This window comes from Vigna unguiculata, chromosome 7 (assembly GCF_004118075.2).
Source record: "Vigna unguiculata cultivar IT97K-499-35 chromosome 7, ASM411807v1, whole genome shotgun sequence".
NCBI classification, from domain to species: domain Eukaryota; kingdom Viridiplantae; phylum Streptophyta; class Magnoliopsida; order Fabales; family Fabaceae; genus Vigna; species Vigna unguiculata.
In genome coordinates this window covers 39390043-39408513 of record NC_040285.1, presented here as the reverse complement: position 1 = coordinate 39408513, position 18471 = coordinate 39390043, and the positions used below count along the sequence as shown (strand labels likewise).

The window sequence follows — 18471 nt, the reverse complement described above, 5'->3', positions numbered from 1 at the left end:
ATATAAAATTTGTTAAAATCACTACAAAAATTAGTTGTTTTAATTAGTTATATTTTCTTATCATATACTGTTGTAATATATTTTATTCTATAAAATTTGTTAAAATCCTATATTTATGTTAGTTAAAACCTTCTTTAGTGCGTTCCGTAATTTTTTATACATGATAAAAAATTAACTGATAAAAAATGGTGCTTAAAAAAATGTTGCTAGAAAGTTACGATTCATAAAATTATATAAAATTTGTCAAAATCACTACAAAAATTAGTTATTTTAATTAGTTATATTTTCTTATCATATACTATTGTAATATATTTTATTATTTATTACAGTCGTTCATCATGTCATGGCTTTTAAAGAATAAAATTAAAATTTATTAACCGAAAAATATGATGTTACTTACATCCAAAGAATTCCAAGTTATACATACTTTTAAACTTTTAAACTTTGGTTTAAGCAATTTAGCCTTACCCAACTAAGTAAATTTAATACTACTACTAATAATAATAATAATAATAATAATAATAATAATAATAATAATAATAATAATAATAGATATTATTATTATTAATAAGAATTAACATTAGTATATATGAAAATTGTTATGACATAGTATCGGCTTACTATTTATGTATCGTAATTTTTTATATTACATATATAAGATATTGTGAGATCCACTTTTATTTTATGATTTGGGCCTAGTTTAAAGTAAGAAGACTCAAGGCCACCTGCTTTTCGCATTCTCAAAATAAACCCTTTTAGCTTTCCTACCCTAGTTCTCCTCCCAAATTTCTCTACTCTTCATAGTTTCTATTTCTTCTCTTTCTAACTCAGTTGCTTACACTCATTCAAGCAGAGGCTAAGACTGAGTTTGTTGTGGAGTTCTTGTTGGATCAAGCTAAACATTCTTTTTCTCCTTATAAGTTGAACTCTAAACTTCTATTTTTCTCTTTTTTGTTCAGATCTTGTGTGTTGGTTCAGTTTCGGGGTCTCCCTTGAGTCTAATTTTTCATTTATATGTTCATATTTTTCAGTTCTCTATTTTGTTTCTGAAATTGCGGTGCTCCTTCCGTTAGGACTCTCTTCCCCGTAGTTTTGCTTTCAATTTCGAGGTAAGGAAGTTATGTTCTAAAGCTTTTTAGTGTTTTGCATGTTTTTATTTTTGATTCTGAATGGTGCTTAAAGTGTTATTTTGATGCTTGTGTTTGTATGAAAATAAACTGTATGTTGTTTCTAGTTAGATTTCTGTTGTGCATGTGCGAGCAGGTGAGAATCTGTTGTTCTCACCCAGACGAGGAGCCTTTAGCCTAAGCGAAAACTCACCTTTGTTGGTGTGCAAGTCGTCGCTCAAGCGAGAATAATCGTCCAAGTGAGAGCAGTCTCGTCTAAGCGAGGAAGTCTGGCTTAAGAAAGAACTCGCAGATGTCCACTATGCTTGTTGTTCGAGTTCTTGCCTAGGCAAAAGGTTTAAGCGAGGAGGGACCTTGTCGCTTGAGCAAGACCTTCTAGCCTAAACAAGAATGGTGCAAACTTGTTTTTAATTCTCTTATTAAGTCTGTGGCTGGCTATATTCTTTGAGAAAGTATGAAGTATGTGGCTATGCATGTATGATGAAGTATATGGTTATGCATGTATGATGGAATATTTTGAACTTAAATTGTTGTGTTTGGTATGCAATGATAACAAATGTGTGAGAAGTATATGGTATGTGCTTGAAGTAATTTCATGAGTATCTTGGGGGAGACTTTATGGTGGTGTTATTGTAGTGTATGTTATGATATAAGAATTTAAGTACGGCTGCATCCTGACATTCTAATGAATCAGTCAGTCACATATAGTAAACTGATTTATGTGGTGAGAGTATGGTAGGATAATGATCTTAAATGATCATGGATTAACTTTGTGTGTGGTAAGGTGAAACTCATTGACAATGACATGTATCCGAATAATTGAGTTAGAAGGGTCTTTGACATTGTTTGCTATCACGTGTTGCTTGAGTTTAGACTAGGCTTCATTGTTATAGTTCTTTGAGCACCTATTGGAACTGTTTTATTTGAATTCCTTGCTTGATTGAGCAATCCTATTACCAAACTCTTCTACCTTTAAGACATATTTATAACTTTGTTTTGTGCCAATGGTATTTCTGCTCCATTATATTTTGGATAATATAAAAGGTTGATTTTCATATTACCTCTAAATTATTATAATTATGAAATGTTTTAATTATTATAATTTATTTATCAAATGAAGTATGACAAATATAGAATAGGAAATAGAAAAAATATATACAATATATTGTGTTGTACATAGTCATAATTATTGCAGCCATGAAATTTCGCGATTTAAATAACTTGTGATTCTAATATTAAAATAAAATTATATTTTGAAATTAAATATTGATATTTTTTATAAGAAATTTAAATGCAAATATAGTGTGATATATACTTCTACTAAAAGTTATATTTTAAAAGTAAATTTAGTTAGATCAGTTTATTTTTCAAAATATTAAAATATTTTTTTTAGAAGTTTGTTTGGTTGGATTAGTTAGTAGTTATTTAATTTTTTGTGTTAAAAAGTTTAGTTTTCACTAATCTAATATACCGTTATTTAATGGGTGGAGGGCGCCAAAGTTTTCAGAGGTAGATCCTCGCTGGAGAAACTAATGGAAAAGATGAAACTGTGGGAGAGTGATGGTCGTGCGAGAATCAGACGAGGAGATTCTGGAGGAAGGATCGTCGTGGAGGGTGGATCGCCGCAGTAGAAACTGATGAAATCAATTTTGGAAATTCGGCGTCGGAAAAAGTTTGCAATTCTTTCTTCTTCTTCTTTTAATTCCTAATTTTTCAAATTTGATGAGGAATTTTGTGAGTGATGATTGCAGAAAAAAAAAAAAAAAAGATGGCAAAGATTTCATGAACCGACGGGGACTCGTCTGGAGGCAGCGGCGCAGGAAGAAGGCAGACAAACCCGAAAGAATCCAAAAGAAGGTTGGAGCCCCACATCGGTAAGGTAATTTGTAACAACATTAGTTCGACACCTTACCTCATTCTATACATATGATAATTGGGATATTTCTGGCAGATAAATGGCAATCTATGATATTTTTGTTAACGATACCACTGATTCTTGAACATTAAACGGTGATTCATGGAACTTTCCTTCTTCTTTTACAAAAAGATAATCTTTTATGTCACTCTATCCGTTTTAGATCTCAATAAATCTTGCAATAAAGTCTTTTAAGAATGTCTATTTTCTTGGATGATGAACTTGTGAATGAAATTCGGCAAATCCAGGTCTCAGATAATATGTGTTGATCAGAATTCAAATCATGATTTATTTATTTTTTACTTTAATTGCACACTGTGTACGAGAGAACAGTGCAAGAAACATTTTTGCATTTTCTTTTACGTCATCTATATTTAGTTATATGAAATTTATTTATATATAATCTATGTTATAAGTTACTAGAAAGAAAAAAAAATCAAAACCTTTTCTGGAGTTGTCAAATTCTTCTCTCGTAATTAGTGTGCAATCAAGATAAAAATAAATAAGTTATAATTTGGATTTATATCACGAATTCGGTGGAACATATTATCTAAGAGCTGGACTTGTTGAATTTTGTCCACAACTTTATTCTCTAAAAAAATAGACATTTTGAAAAAGTCTCTTACTATATTGATTGAGGTTCGAAATGAATCTAGTGGCACAAAAAGATCATCTCCCTCTAAAAGAATAAAGGAAGTTCCATGAATCATCCTTTTGTGTTCAAAAATCAATGGTATTGTTAACAAAAATGATTATGAATTGCAATTTACCTGCTAGAAATGTTCCAATTATCATGTGTATGCAACAATAAGATAAGGTGTCGAATTCATCTTGTTATAAATTTCCTTACCAATGTCATTCTTGTCGGTGTCATTTGTGTTTATATCATGCAACTTTTGAGGGTTACTGAATGAGTAAATTTGTGAAATAATGAGTTTTTTTTTTTCACTTGAGGTGGAATGATTTGATGGTGATATATTACGCTCGTTAATGTTGGTGTGATGGTGGGGAAGTGTAGGAGAATCAATTCCTGCAAGTTTGAAACGTCAAGGAAATCGATTCTGTCAACCATGACCTGTGTGGGAATTGGTTCTTCTATTATTGGAATCGATTCCAATTTACATAGATTATAGCCTTAGTAATAACAATAATAATAATAATATATTAATTTCAATTAATAAGACAAAGCAGTAATCTTGCATTTTAATTTATTAATTTTTTTTTATCTTTAAATTAATTACAAATATCACCACAAATCCATTCATTTCCACTTTCAACTTCAATTATAAAGACAAATTACTTAGAATCTCTACCTTCAAATTTGTTCAAATTCATCAACTCATTACATAAATGAACATATTTTGTAAACTATGACTCAGAAAATGTTTAGAAAGATCCTAATTAAAAAAAATAGATATTTTTCATAAACTATGTTTTAGAAAATGTTTAGGAGATCCTAATTTATCAAAAAAGAAAACCTTTCGAGCAAAGATCTCTCTAGTTTAATCAAACAAGTCATATTTAAAATTAAATATAATCCAATCGATAAATTCATATATTTCAAAATGTTAATATAGTCATTAAAGCAATAAGAAGACTTATATTAATTATATGTGTGTATACAATCACAAATTAGTTAACATAACATTTTGTGCATGTAACTTAAACAAAAATCATGTCATATAATGCAAATACAAAGTTCAATAATAAATCATGACACTGTATTCTTAAATTGGTTAATTTAACTAGACTTAACATGAATTATAATTATAATGATGTTGGTTGAATGATATAACTCTTTGAAGCCTAGAAATTAGAGCATAGAATTATCCACACTCTCAAAAATACATCATTTAAATGTCCAACCATCATTTCAATTGTGATCCTCACATGAAAGAAAAAATGATTATGTTATCTCTCTACCAACTTTTGACTTATAACTTAAATCATTAATATTATGGTTTGAAAATCCATACTCTAGAGTTAAGTTGGTAGTTCTCACTAAACAAACATCAAAATTTTAAATTACTTATATAAATAAGTGATTTACCCTGTCAACCTTAATTTTTAAATCACATCTCTCATATTTTTAAATCACTTATCAAAATTTTAAGTGACACCAAAGATTTTAATAATCTAATGAAATTTTACTATATGATTTAAGAACTTGACATAAAAAATAAATAAAGTGGTCAAGATAATCACTGTTCTCAATTAAAAGATTATCCATTAAACTATAACTTACTTCAAAATTATCCTCAATTAAAAGATCTAACAAAATGATCAAATACTAAGCACAATAGAAAAATAAAAGATATTATAATAAAATTATACTGACTTTAAACTAAAACTATTTGGATAGATATACTTTGAGAACGTGTCACTGAATACACATAATAGGATCTAATCTCACTAAATATATTTTCACATATGACATCTGTACTAGATTCCAGAATAACAAGCATCTTTTCAGATAAATTTAAATACAAATATTCATATTAAAGCCAATTATTTTTCCTTTTCTCAATTTTCTTTCACGTGTTTAAATTTGTAGCAAATATTCTTTATATCATGGATTATATACTTTACCACTCTATAACATGTTTTTGATACAATTTATTTAATTTGAGCACTCGATATTAATTAATTTATCCGCAATAAATTCCATTTTAAATATATTTATTTTAATCCAAAAATATGAATCAATATCTACCTTTTTTTATTAAAGCTGGATATTTACGTGACTCCAATCCCACTAAGGGCTTTTTTGTCATTCTCACGCTGTACTTGTTGTCTTTTGATCATGTTTTTAAAAAGGCTTAAAAAAAATAAAATACGATTTAAGTGTGCTTGAACAAGGTTAAGGTGGCGTAGAAGAAAGATACATACATACATGTACACGACTCTATCCATGAATCGTAGCTGGTAAGATGATGATGATGATGATTTTTCAATCTTTGCATCAACGGTGGAGAGTGTCCCTGGAACAAAACAAAAATGTGGTTGTGGCTGTTGCTGTTGCTGTTTCAGTTGAATGTTACTATTTCAAACACTCTTCCCTCACTCACTCCAAGCCTCACATTCCGGTTTTTTTTTTTTTTTTTTTTTTAATTTTTTCTTTCTCCAAACGCTTGAATAATTATTACAATTACAATAATAATAACCAAAACGTAACATGGCATCCACTCTCTCCCTCCGGCCCGACCGACTCTCGCCCGGTTCAGTCTTCCTCAGACCGCCGGTCCGCCCTCTCCTGCACAAACCAATCGCGGCCGAACCGTGGCGCGCCGCACCGCCGCGGATACAGTGCCGGCGCAGGACGGTGGCGCCGGTCCACGCCGGCTCTCGCGCCGATGACTCCGCGCCGTTCGAGATGTCCGTGGAGAACGCGCTAAAGCTGCTGGGCGTGTCGGAGGGCGCGTCCTTCGATGACATACTCCGCGCAAAAAACGCCATCCTCGCCAATTGCAAAGATGACCAAGATGCCGTTGCTCAGGTTGAGTTTTCTTCAATTTGTCTCTTTCGCTCCAATTTCCGTTATGAGAATCGAATTCACATCGAGCTTGCTTGTTAATGTTAGTTGCAGGTCATGATTGAGAAGGTGAAAAATGAAATTAGCTTGAGTGTTTTTGGTGCTATTGCCTAATCATTGTTAGAGTTTCCCAATCATAATTAGAGTTTCGAATCTTTGCTGACATATATCTAATGTAAAGATTTAGTAAAACTGCCTGTCAAATTGAAATTTCCATCTATACTGGAACACTCACTATAAGCACTTTAAAAAACTGCATCTAATTTTTCTTTATAAAATTAGCATATCTACTTGGGGTCGGACGTAATTTCAGCTTCTAATTGGTTTGTATATAGATATACTATTTGTTTAATATGTATTTCTCAATTTTTTAATCGCTCATTTGTTACATCCTCCGCAATTTTTTTCTTTGTTACCTCATGAATTGAGTGGGTTTTGGTAGCGTATGTGGTGTGTTGATTGAAAACAGATAATGATGGGTGTCGTTTGGGTAAATATTTATCGTTTCAGGGTTAAACAAGAGTGTTTGTGATTAACTGACAATGATAAGTCAATCCTCTCTGTGGTGATGGGTCAATAGGGAAGCATTAAATTTTGTTTGGGAAAACTTCTCGCTGGATACTTATGAGTTGTGTTTGTTTTGAGGTATCGAAAAGGATTTCTGGGAAGGTGAACATGGGGATATTTCATTTCTGGGTTTGGTTTTGAACTGAAGTTTTCAGGAATTATTGATTCAGAATAATATAAATGTTCATGTTATTTTCATAGGAATGGGACCTATTTTCTGCAACATATTATATCTTGAAACATGTACCCATCAAGAAGAATATTAGAAGGTAAAATGAATAAAACCTTTTTCAAGTTAAAATTTGCTTGTAGATAAATAAGAATCAGCTTCCGGAGAAGCCAAAGGCAGTCAACTACTGAATTCTGAATAAAGTGGATCTGGACATTAACACAATTAGTGGTTGTCTTTGTATGTAGGTTGAGGCTGCATATGACATGTTGCTTATGCAGAGCCTAACTCAGAGGAGGGCAGGGAAAGTAGCAAACAGTAGTGTTCGTTATGCTGATGTCAAGCGTGTTAAGCCCCCAACAACCGGATCGATGCCGCAGTGGTTGAAGAATTCACCTGTGTCAGTTGAGTCACCTTCCACCAGTGATCTCGGTTTACAAGCTGGAGTGTATGGTGCATTGATGGGTTTAACCTATCTTAATGGGGCTTCTACACCCGTTGCAGCTTATGCTGGGGCTGATGTTCCTGGACTACTCTTGGCTGGTAGCTTTGGTGCTTCCCTGTACTTTATGACCAAAAAGAATGTTAAGTTAGGTAAGGAGCGTTCACATGTGCACTCTATAATTAGTTCATTGCAATTCAAGAAGATTTTTGTTTCGTGGGTGTAGCAATATTCATATTGACTTGTATGTTGGAAAGTAAGTGAGAATTGGAAAGGCCATAATGAATGGGAGAACCAGGGAAAAGGGGGAAATGAACATAGAGAGATTTACCTTCTTGTTATCCTTTGTTGAAATTTAATATTTTGAGGACAGATAAGAGAATATGATATGAAAGCAAGTGATATGATTGAACCTCAACTTTTTGGATTCTCTGAAAAGAATTGTCGGTTGATTCATCTAGCTATTCCCAACTAGTGGGATGAAACTTGGTTGTTGTTTGTTATTGTGGTTGTCTTTGGCTGTACAAATTTCTAGATTTTTGTTTTTCAATATTTACCTCCATAGTGGGATTCTGCAAGAGCCGTCTATGATAGCATTTTGTGTTGTAATTAGGCAGGAGCACAAAATGAAACTTGACTGTGTTGTTTACTTCTTTTACTGTGTTTTCCCCAACTCAATATTAAAAATTGGGTTTATAGAAAAGACCTGTATTTTTATGCTGCTGATATGGATACTAATTAATTTCTTAATTTATCCAACATGATGATTATTTCTGTCTAAATTAGTGGCTGTTTGAAAAGAATAAGAAGTATCAAGTAAAGTGTGACACTGCATTTGAAAAAGTTTATCTACTTAACAAATGACACTTCTAGCTATATTTTGTTCAGTTGAGATATTTTTCTGACTTTTATGCCTCTTTTTTAGACTATGGTCTATTCTTTTAGGATCAGTTATAACACCAGTTTCATTTCTTTCTCATTGTCCTTATTGTTGTATCCCATTAATCTTTTGCAGGGAAGGCCACTGTGATAACCATAGGCGGCCTCGTAGCTGGCGCTGTTGTAGGGTCAGCGGTAGAGAACTGGTTGCAGGTAGATATTGTCCCATTCCTGGGTATACACTCCCCTGCTGCTGTTGTTAGTGAAATCATTATTATATCTCAATTCTTGGTTTCTCTGTACCTAAGGTAAACAGGAAAGCATGGGTGATCTTGCATTAAATTGTGAAACTTGTAATTATTCATTTGCATGCAGCATGTTCATACCCTAAGGTAGACAGGCAAGGCTACTGTTATTACTTATAACCATAGGACTCATAGCTGGCCCCCTGTGGTTGTGTCAGCTGGAGAGAACTGTTATACCATTTCTGGGCATACGCTCCCTGCTGCTGTTGTTAGTATAATCATAACTATCTCATATCTTGGTTTTATCTGTACCTAAGGTAGACAGGAAAATATGGTGATCTTATTTGAAAATGTGAACTTGTAACTATTCATTTGCATGCAGCGTGATCATACCCAAGCTATTGTGAATAGAATGTAGTCGTTCATCTGCAAATTAGAAGCGTGAAACTTACATCGGAAAGGTGCATATTTATGTTCACAGTTGGTGAGAAATTGAGCATTTTGCAATCTCAATAGTCCGTCTTGCTTTGTTTAATAAATAAACTAAGAAAAAAACACACTTGGGGGAGTTCAGTTTCCTTTTTAGTCCTTTAAAGTGTTCATAACACTTCATTTTCTTAACTGGTTTCCGAATTTGAAACACTGTCTGTTTATATTTGTGTACATCTTTATGTGTTATGGGTCCTCTCATGATGGGTTCTGTTGCTATGCTTAGCATTTTTATGATGTATATCAAACCATGCTGTTTCTTTCAACGTGCTGCATTTTGGCGTTTTGTTTCAAAGCTTTATGATAATGCCTCTGTCTTGTGTTTTTCCGGTGGGTCATAAGTGCTGGCCTTTTCTGTACTCGTACATCTCTCACGTACAGACTGCACCCTCACCCTTTTCAGCATGCGACCACAACTCGTGTTTAGATAAAATAAATAAACTAGAATAATGACAGCACAAAGGCACAAAATTCACTTATTTCTTCAAATGTTAGGTTAGTTTATAGTCACACACAAACAATAGCAAAATTTGTTGTGGTTTAAAGTCTTCTTTTGCAATGTCAAAATTTGAGTCTGGGAATCTTTGTAAATAAATGCAACCTCGCTGATCCAAGCAAGTTTCCGTTAGTTTCTTGGGAAAAGCCTAAGAAAAGAAGAAACAAAGAAGACACAAATACATACACCCACAAGCATTGATGAAATAGAGTGTGTCTGGATATCACTTCAGAACTAAACCTAATACTTAATTTGCTTGTTTGATTATTCATCGGAAATTATGATAAAACTTCCAATCAGTATAATTGCATCAGCGAGAGATTGAGATTCGAGTTTGGAACAATTGTGGTAAGTAGATTGCCGACAACTTTATTGAAATCAATGTCCAATGAGACATTGAGGTCAATTCGTTGGAAAATGAGCATGGTCAATTCTACTGTTAATTTATTACTATGAATGATTTAATCTTAACCGAGGTATTTTGTTGGGTTACAAACCGAGGTACAACTCAGGTAGTAGAACGAATTGTATGAATTTGAATTTTCGGGAGTATTTCTTTTGGTACAATTCTTTTCTCTTTTTTTTTTTTGGGTACATATCAAGAGTAGTTTTACTTGATAAAATATTTTTTTAATGATGCAAATAATTAGGAAATTATTTCGTCTTCATTTACCCTCTGTTGAGTTTTATACTAAAGAATATGATAATAGAGAAAAAAAAATGTAATTTGAATTGAAAAAAACAACTGATTGAAAAAACTTTCAAAAATTAGTATTTTCCCTTTAAACGAGAGAAAAATGTGTCATAATCTATGTTTTCTATTCTCCTCTCTACATTCTTTCTCTTCACCCAAAGTTTTATAATTTTAAAAATTTATAAGAAAAAAAATGAAATCATAATTTTTTTAATGTTTTTTTTTCATAATTGGGACAGTTCAAAATATGCTGACTTTTTCTTGGAAGAGCATATATATTATATCACAAACGGGAGGAGAAAACCAAACTAACAGCATTGATTAGGATATTTTTAAAATATTCTTTACTTTTGTATGGAGCTAGATTAAAATATTTAGAACTAATCTTTTAGACTAATCAAACTATTATTTTTTATTTTATTTTTAAATTTTTGAAAGTTCCATGCTCATTTTCAAAGTAAAATTGGAAACATCAACACATTTAACTACTCTAGTAGGAGACATTAATAATAGTTGTTTGGAAGTAAAATTTTGGGTATCACACAATTAGCTAATAGGTGTTTTTCCCCAAGCGGTCCACTCGTTTAACTAATAAATTGAACATCTTTTTGTAGAGTTCAACAATAACCTTGCTCATTAACAAATAAAACATGGTGTACAAGAACCTTTGACAAGTGCTTGTTATTACAAAATTAAAATTACACATGATTAATAATTTCCCCCCTTGATTTTAAGCTTCACTATATTCTTCCCTTTTTCTAACACTTATTACTTAAGTTGGTAAGAAATTCTATATAACAACCATGGTTTTAACATATCAAAAGAAAAAGTTATTTCCTTATAATGAATTACTCCCTCTTGAGTCTTTATCATAAAACACCTTCACTCTTTAAGACAATTTATACTTTAAATGATACGTTTATTTATTAATCCTTATTAAATATTTTCAGTATTTGTTTTGAAGTTTGACTTTAACCTGGAAATATATAACATCAGCTATAATTTACATATTTTTTAATCCAATGTTATTACACCACTTTTAACTCTCAACTGTAGTCTTCTCACTAAATTTTTATATTTAAAGGTAAATTAAGCAAATGAGTATACTGTTTAAAAACCTACAAAAAGTAACTAGTTTACCTTTCTTTATTTAAAATTTCATTAGGAGATATGTTCACAGACTCTGCCTCAAATATAATTATATATATCCAGAAGTTGAACCCAATTGTTAAACGAATCTAACACACCCACCAAGACAATTCAGAATCTTGTACAAAATTCCCTCACTCAACCTCATTAAACTAATCATTCAGCTATCAAAAGTGTTACCAACTCCATCACATTCCCTCCTTTATCTTACTTTTCACCTGCCAAACGCAGAAAATGGAAGAAATATTGAAAATCACCAAACAAAACAATTAACAGTCAGCAACATTATAGTAATACATCAGTGCACTCCATCAACTAACATAAAAATTGATGTCTCAGCGAGCTGCTTCGACATAACACAACACATAATAATAACACCATAATTACTTACACAATAAAGCACCTCAAAGCCACAAATATCCCTCACTACCACTATTTTTGGCTGTTGCAACTTTCAATATTGCAGCCACCTTCTATGTATGTAATGTTCCCAACCTTGTCACCTTTTTCACTATAACCTACAAGATCATGGTACATTTTCTGTGATGCTTTGGAGAACTCCGACAAGGATTCAAACACCAGAGAAAAACCAGATTGCAATCCATGTAACGTGATCCTCTGTGTTTCCTGCATGCTACTGTGGTGCTTCTCCTTCTCCACTTCAAGTTTTCTTCTCAGTGTCTCCACATGATCATTTTTCTCCATCATGCACTCATCTTGATGATCACTAGTACTCCACTCTGATTCATGATCAGTGGCATGCAGCTCAAGCATCTTAGTCTCCACTTTAGGTACTCCTCCTGAACAGTATCTTCTCTCCAACACTCTTGTTAACCTTTCTACCTTCCTTTTCTGCTGTTGCTCTTTGTTTTGCTGAAGCCACAAAGCTCTAACATCTTTCACCACGCTTTTCAATGCCAGTGTTACCATTTTATCAGGTAGCTTCTGCATTGAACCTAACCAATCGTTGCATATCACAAGCAGAGGTGGCCCGTTCACTTGGTACGGCACGGCGGCGATGTTTTTGCTTCTCGAGTAAAACTCGACCTCCGGGACTATGAACTTGCTCAGCCACCCGTGTAAAGCTTCAACATATGCTTCCTGTGCTGCAGTGTACTCTTTGAAGCAGTCACGCCAATTTCGAAGCTCCGCTTCGAGTTGAAGGGTTGCAAATCCATGAGACTGGTTGCAGAATTTCTCGTACGTAGTGCATGTGAAGTACTTGACTTCAGACAGAATCTTCTTCTGGGTTTCATGGGACTCCAACATGATTTTCCATGACTGGGTCAGGCTGCATTAGGAAAATGGAACATAAGAAATCAGTGAAACATGAAATTATTTGGTCTTTTCAGATTTCAGTGGCAATGTTATCCCACCCTTTTAACAGTTCTACAATTTGAGGTTGGAGTTCTTCATCTCTCATTTTCTCGATTCTCTTTGAGATTGATTCGGCCCGTCGGATCGCAACCAAGATCCCGGCATACAGATCTTTCACTTCAACTTTGGTTTTGTCTGTGCTCAGCAGATCATCTCCTCTAACATTCTTACTTCTCAACTGTGCACATTTTTTTTCATAACTTTTCCTTGTGCTATCTCCAGCCTAAGGTAAGGGAAATTTTCAGATGTTAAAAGTAGAATGAGAAAAAGTGGAAACTGGAAAACGAATAGTTTTGCATGTTTTTAACACCAATCTTGAGTTTGCCAACGATGAAGCCTTTAATGAAACACTAATAAAGGTTAAATAAATGCCCCAAGAATTTATATGTAGATAGATGCAAGGTGTGAAAAAAAGGTAAACAATGGTATATACACCAGTTATTTTGATCCATTCCAGAACAAATGTTGATGCATCAGCATCATCACAAAACAGAAAAATTATAAAAATAACTAACCTTAACCTCCTCATAGAGTTTCTTTTCCCATGCATATAACCTTCCTAAGGTTGATAAATGACTTCCCGAATCCATTCCTCCATAGTCATCAAACAGATCATTCTTATATTCCACCCAAGTTGAGGAACTTTTCGTATTTGGAGCCATGAGACTCTTGCACGATGATTGCCTAGACGAAATGGACTTCCATGTTATTGCCTGAATGAGTTTAGTCGAACTTTCTGCAGTGAGATCAGATGGTTCAAAATCTCAAGGGTTGAAACTTGAAACAGAAGCATATGAACCCATGCAGAGGTAATTGAATACACATCTAAATTATACAGAGCATTGGTTATCATGTGCTCATACATCAAATAGATTTCACAAGATGGTACATGCAAGAATATGATTTTCAAACATAATATTATCACACATCTTGCTAATTTTCAGATCAAAATCATTTTTATCTTCTAGAGCTCTCTTATTAAGTTTTGAACTATGATAAGCTATTCTGAACAGAATTAACTGATCCAAAGTTTTTGTGTGTACAAGCTTCTACCGAAGTGTTAAACCACTTTTGTGCCATCAACTTCTGACTGATTAAAAGTTCAAACACACACCAAGTACTCTAACTTGATAGCACTTTCTTTAAGTGTTCAGATAAACCTTGCAATTATACTATAGTCGTTCAAGTAAATATTTTTACAAGATGAACGGATATATCCTAAAATATCCAAAGCTGGTTGGAGAAAAGGACAGTCCATAGTAGAAATAGAAACAAGTTAACAGAGACATGATAATCATATACCTTGCACAAGCCGAATGTTGAGGCTAATGATATGAGGCAGAACCAACACAACACAGCAGTGTACAAGATTTAACCAACAAATTACATCACACAGTAATTATTACATCCACCAGTTAATAATTCAAGAAACTCAACCATAAACATGAATTTGATATTTGCAGAAAAATGATAACAATAAAGGGGGGCCCACCTTTTATTTCATCCAAACCAGAATGAAGGGGGATTCTATTAGCTTCCAGCATTCTGGTCACATCTTTTCCAGAATCATAAGCCCTGAGAAAATGGTCCTCGATGTCTTTCAATGCTTCAAGAAGCTCTCTCCCCTCTGCAGGTGTATCAAGAACTGCAAGCCCCTTTTGCTCCTTTTGGTTCTCAGTGGCCACATCCACCACCTTCACTGTTTCAACACCACTCATCGTTTTCTCAGCAACACCTTCACTGTTACTTTTATTATTATTATTATTCTCTTCAACACTCACCACTTTGTGTTCAACCTCTTCTCTCTCCACTTCTTCTTCCAACTCAGGAATCCCCTCCTCCTCCCTCACTGCCCTCAAGTCATCATCTGAGTTTCTGTGGTAGCCACACATATCACCCCTCATGTCAAAAGGGTAGAAAAAGTCCCATCCAAAATCTCTCTGAGGGGACGGCATTGAAGGTGGCATGGACATAGGCACAGGCATGGACATCGACATGGACATAGACATAGTCACAGGCATGCAATAGTACCCACATGGTTGTTCATGCTGCGGTTCTTCTCCCTTGAGTTCATTTTCTCCTTCCCTTTTCTCCTCACTCTCTTCCTCGGAAGACTCCGAGGTTGTTGAAGAGATGCATGAGTCACAAGCAATGGCTTCATGCTTGGTTTCCGAGGGTGTCTGCTGGAGGAACATGGGGTTGGTGATGACATTCTCGGAGGGTGGAGAAGGAGGGTGAGAAGAAGGACAAGGAGGAGGAAAAGTTATGAGGAAAGGTGATGAAGGTGAAGAGTGGCGTGCAACAAAGAGCTTAATGGCCGCAGCTACTGCATTGAGAGAATGAAAATACTTACAATGAGCCACAGCAAGTGCATATCTTTTCTCCACAGCGAGCTTCAACAGCCGTTTTCTCTCTCTACAAATGGACACAACTTCTTCTTCTTCCTCTAGTTTGGAAGCAACACATCCCATTATTGTGTAGTGTAGTGGTGCAAGTGTTCCTTATCTTAAAACAAGGGTTGAATGGTTTTAGTGAGAAAGAAAGACTCTTACTTGCTTGTTCCTTTCTCTGACAAAAAAGGAGGGAGCTTTCCCAGGTAGAGAGAACCAACTTTCAACTGGGTTTTAAAAGAAACAAACAAGTTTTCAAAAAATAGCCTTTTTCCTAAGTTTTGGAGTAAAACCATTCCTCTTTCTGAGACAAAAACGCAGTAGATGTTTTTTCCACGCAGAACTTTACAAACAAAACAACGCAGCAAAGTTTTCCATTCCCTCGGACACACTACCTAAGTAGCCTGCTACAACAAGAACACACGGAGATTATAAGATATTAACTCATTGTTAGCACCTTAATGGAAGAAGTAGATAGAGTAATTAACTTACCATTAGTAGTAAATGACTAAATAAATGTTCTTGAAGAAAAAAATTACTGCACACTTGTAGAGGAGAGAGAGAGAGGGTAAAGAAGGTAGGGGCTCGAGAAAGAGAGAGAAGACAGGGTTCTTTCTAGTGTTTGGCAATTTGCACTTGATGGTTTTGAGTACGGTCACGGTGAAGAAGCATTGTTTGGCTGTTTAAAAGAGTTGTAGCAGTGGTAGAGCCTAGAGAGATTAAAAAATAATGCAAAAAACAAAAAGAAAAAGCATAGCAGAGAAGAGTGAGTGAGTGGTGACTTGTGAGAAAAAAGAGGACAGAAAGAGAGAGAGAGAATAAAATCCATTCCACTCCACAGAAGATGGTTTTGGTTTGGTTTTTGTCAGAAAACGGTGTCTTTCTTGGTTGTGTTTTGAAACTCTAGTCTTTGTCTTGTACTAATCCCTCTTATAATGAGAGAATAATTGTGTTTATGGCATGAAAATAAAAAAACATTATAAGATGAGTTAAAAAACATTTAATATTATTATTAGTTGTTTGTTGGATATGATAAGAAGATGGTCAACAAGACCAAAGTGGTAATGGTAATTGAGATTGAGTGTGGGGTTTAGCAGAAGTGAGGTGTCAGAAGTGTGATAGTGGTATTTAGAATAATGACGAAATTGTCCCTTGGATTTAGATGGCATGGCCCACTACTGTTGGCACTAGATTTTGCCAGTTATTTCCAGGTGGTGACCCAACACATCTCTATGCTGCTCCCTCCTAACCTAAGCACTGCAACTCTCACTCACAACCCCAAGTTTAAAATCTGTGTTCTCCTTTCACCTTTTTTCGATTTTATATATATATATATATATATATATATATATATATATATATATATATATATATATATGTAAATGTATATAATTTTTAAATATAAGTAATATTATATTAATAAATGATGATAATATAAAGTTATTAAATTAATATATAAAATAAAATTATATTTATTAAAAATAAAATGAAATATAAAATAAATGTTGATAAATAAAAATAAATAAATAAATAAATAAAATAAAAGATCTATAAAAAAGTTTATAAAAATACTGATTAATTTTTAAAAATTTAATAAATAATTATATTTTAAAAAATAGAAACAAAAGATTTTATAAAAAAATTTGTAAAAATAACAATTAATTTTTAAAATTTAATAAAATTAATATTTTGAAACATGGAAAAAAATCTTCTATTGTTATAAATTTTCAAAGTAATTACGATCTAAATTCAAAAGTTTAATTTGTTTCTCGTATTTCTTTTTATTTGATTGAGTTTATAAGGTCTCAATTTTTATTTTTGTGAAAAAAATCAATTGATTTCATAAAATTGATATTAATATTATTTAAAAGTATTACTTATTAAAAGTCAGATCAATTAAATATTAAAGTCTGAGGTATCTTTTATTTTAAATATGTCCTATGTTAAATTATATAATTTTTTTTTAAATAAAAAGATGACTAAGATATGTAACTTATCTGAATTTTAATTTGTGATATTTTTAAATAGTATTAATATTAATTTATCTAAAATGATTATATTATTTTTTTATGAAAATATAAATTTAATTAACTGAAAAATTAATATGAGCAACAAAATAAATAAAAAATCTAAATAAATTAATAATTATACTTAAATATAAATTATGAATCATTTAAGATGAGCTAAAACGTGCATTATTTCACACTTACTTAAAGAGAATACTAACTCTGATTCTTCATACAAACATCTAAAAGGCAGAGGTGTTATAAAAAAATCATTTTATTTTAAATAAATTGTATCATTTTCATCACTCTTAAACATGTCGTATCGTTACTACTGTAGTAAAGAGTCTCATTAACACTTTTTGAATTTTTTACACCTATTTGATTCTTACTAAAAAAATATTACTTTTATTCTTGTAAGTCTTTTTTTTTAAATTATTTTATATTTAAAATAAAAATATTATTTTATATGTATGTGACAGGGGTTGAATAAAATTTAAGTATTTTTCTATCATTGTCCGATAGTTTAATAGAATTAACCTTTTTGGTTATCATAGAAGACAACTTTTTGGAGGTTTTGACTCCAAACCATTTGTGTTTTGCAAGATACACTTAGCATATGTGTGGGAAGAGATATTAAGTTAAGAAAGTTAAATATTAAGTTATCAATAATTAATAATTTTAATTGAACAAAGATAATTTATCTTTAGAAAAAAAACTTATTAAAATATTGAAGAATGTTATACAAAACAATTAAGACAAAAAAATTATTAGTTTGACGAATATGGTTTTTGATATAAAATTTGGATATACTGGAAATTAGAAAAAACATTTTAATTTTTTTTTTATTAGTAAATTATAGTGTAGGAACTAAATTCAGGGATGTTAAAACGGACCAATCTAACTCATTTTGGTCTGTTCTGTCTTTGATCCGTCAAAAATAGATCAGGTCGGGTCAGTTTATTACAGCAAAACGGATTGAACAGAATAATCTGTC

The 18471-nt window shown here is 32.6% G+C and overlaps 2 protein-coding genes and 1 long non-coding RNA gene across 4 annotated transcripts; 2 read left to right on the top strand and 1 right to left on the bottom strand.

Moving 5' to 3' along the window:
- The first annotated feature begins 2597 nt into the window (after positions 1-2597).
- LOC114192254 lies at positions 2598-3995 on the top strand. Its single transcript, XR_003606073.1, has 2 exons — positions 2598-2799; positions 2879-3995. It is a non-coding gene; the product is annotated as an uncharacterized LOC114192254 (long non-coding RNA).
- A 2081-nt stretch (positions 3996-6076) lies between these two features.
- LOC114192253 (protein CHAPERONE-LIKE PROTEIN OF POR1, chloroplastic) lies at positions 6077-9253 on the top strand. The gene is made up of 3 exons (XM_028081915.1): positions 6077-6538; positions 7559-7904; positions 8768-9253. The coding sequence occupies exons 1-3, from the start codon at positions 6218-6220 to the stop codon at positions 8941-8943; spliced, it is 843 nt and encodes a 280-aa protein (XP_027937716.1). The 5' UTR covers positions 6077-6217; the 3' UTR covers positions 8944-9253.
- A 2702-nt stretch (positions 9254-11955) lies between these two features.
- On the bottom strand, positions 11956-16221 carry LOC114190277 (nitrate regulatory gene2 protein-like). Of its 2 annotated transcripts, none has more exons than XM_028079097.1 (5): positions 15964-16221; positions 14574-15878; positions 13597-13817; positions 13081-13304; positions 11956-12995 (listed from the first exon to the last, which is right to left on the bottom strand). In XM_028079097.1, the coding sequence occupies exons 2-5, from the start codon at positions 15550-15552 to the stop codon at positions 12137-12139; spliced, it is 2283 nt and encodes a 760-aa protein (XP_027934898.1). In that variant the 5' UTR covers positions 15553-15878; positions 15964-16221; the 3' UTR covers positions 11956-12136. The 2 variants fall into 2 exon arrangements, with proteins under 2 accessions (XP_027934898.1, XP_027934897.1); XM_028079096.1 differs by having other exon boundaries at positions 14574-15875.
- Between the last annotated feature and the right edge of the window lie 2250 nt (positions 16222-18471).

Excerpts from the sequence above, each read along its gene's own strand:
- LOC114190277 (XM_028079097.1), bottom strand. The coding sequence starts at position 15,552 with ATGGGATGTGTTGCTTCCAAACTAGAGGAAGAAGAAGAAGTTGTGTCC. Across the intron at positions 13,818-14,573 it reads TGGTTTGGATGAAATAAAAG|AAAGTTCGACTAAACTCATT; the intron begins GTGGGCCCCCCT and ends ATCTCACTGCAG. Across the intron at positions 13,305-13,596 it reads AACTCTATGAGGAGGTTAAG|GCTGGAGATAGCACAAGGAA; the intron begins GTTAGTTATTTT and ends CCCTTACCTTAG.
- LOC114192253 (XM_028081915.1), top strand. The coding sequence starts at position 6,218 with ATGGCATCCACTCTCTCCCTCCGGCCCGACCGACTCTCGCCCGGTTCA. Across the intron at positions 6,539-7,558 it reads ACCAAGATGCCGTTGCTCAG|GTTGAGGCTGCATATGACAT; the intron begins GTTGAGTTTTCT and ends CTTTGTATGTAG. Across the intron at positions 7,905-8,767 it reads CAAAAAGAATGTTAAGTTAG|GGAAGGCCACTGTGATAACC; the intron begins GTAAGGAGCGTT and ends AATCTTTTGCAG.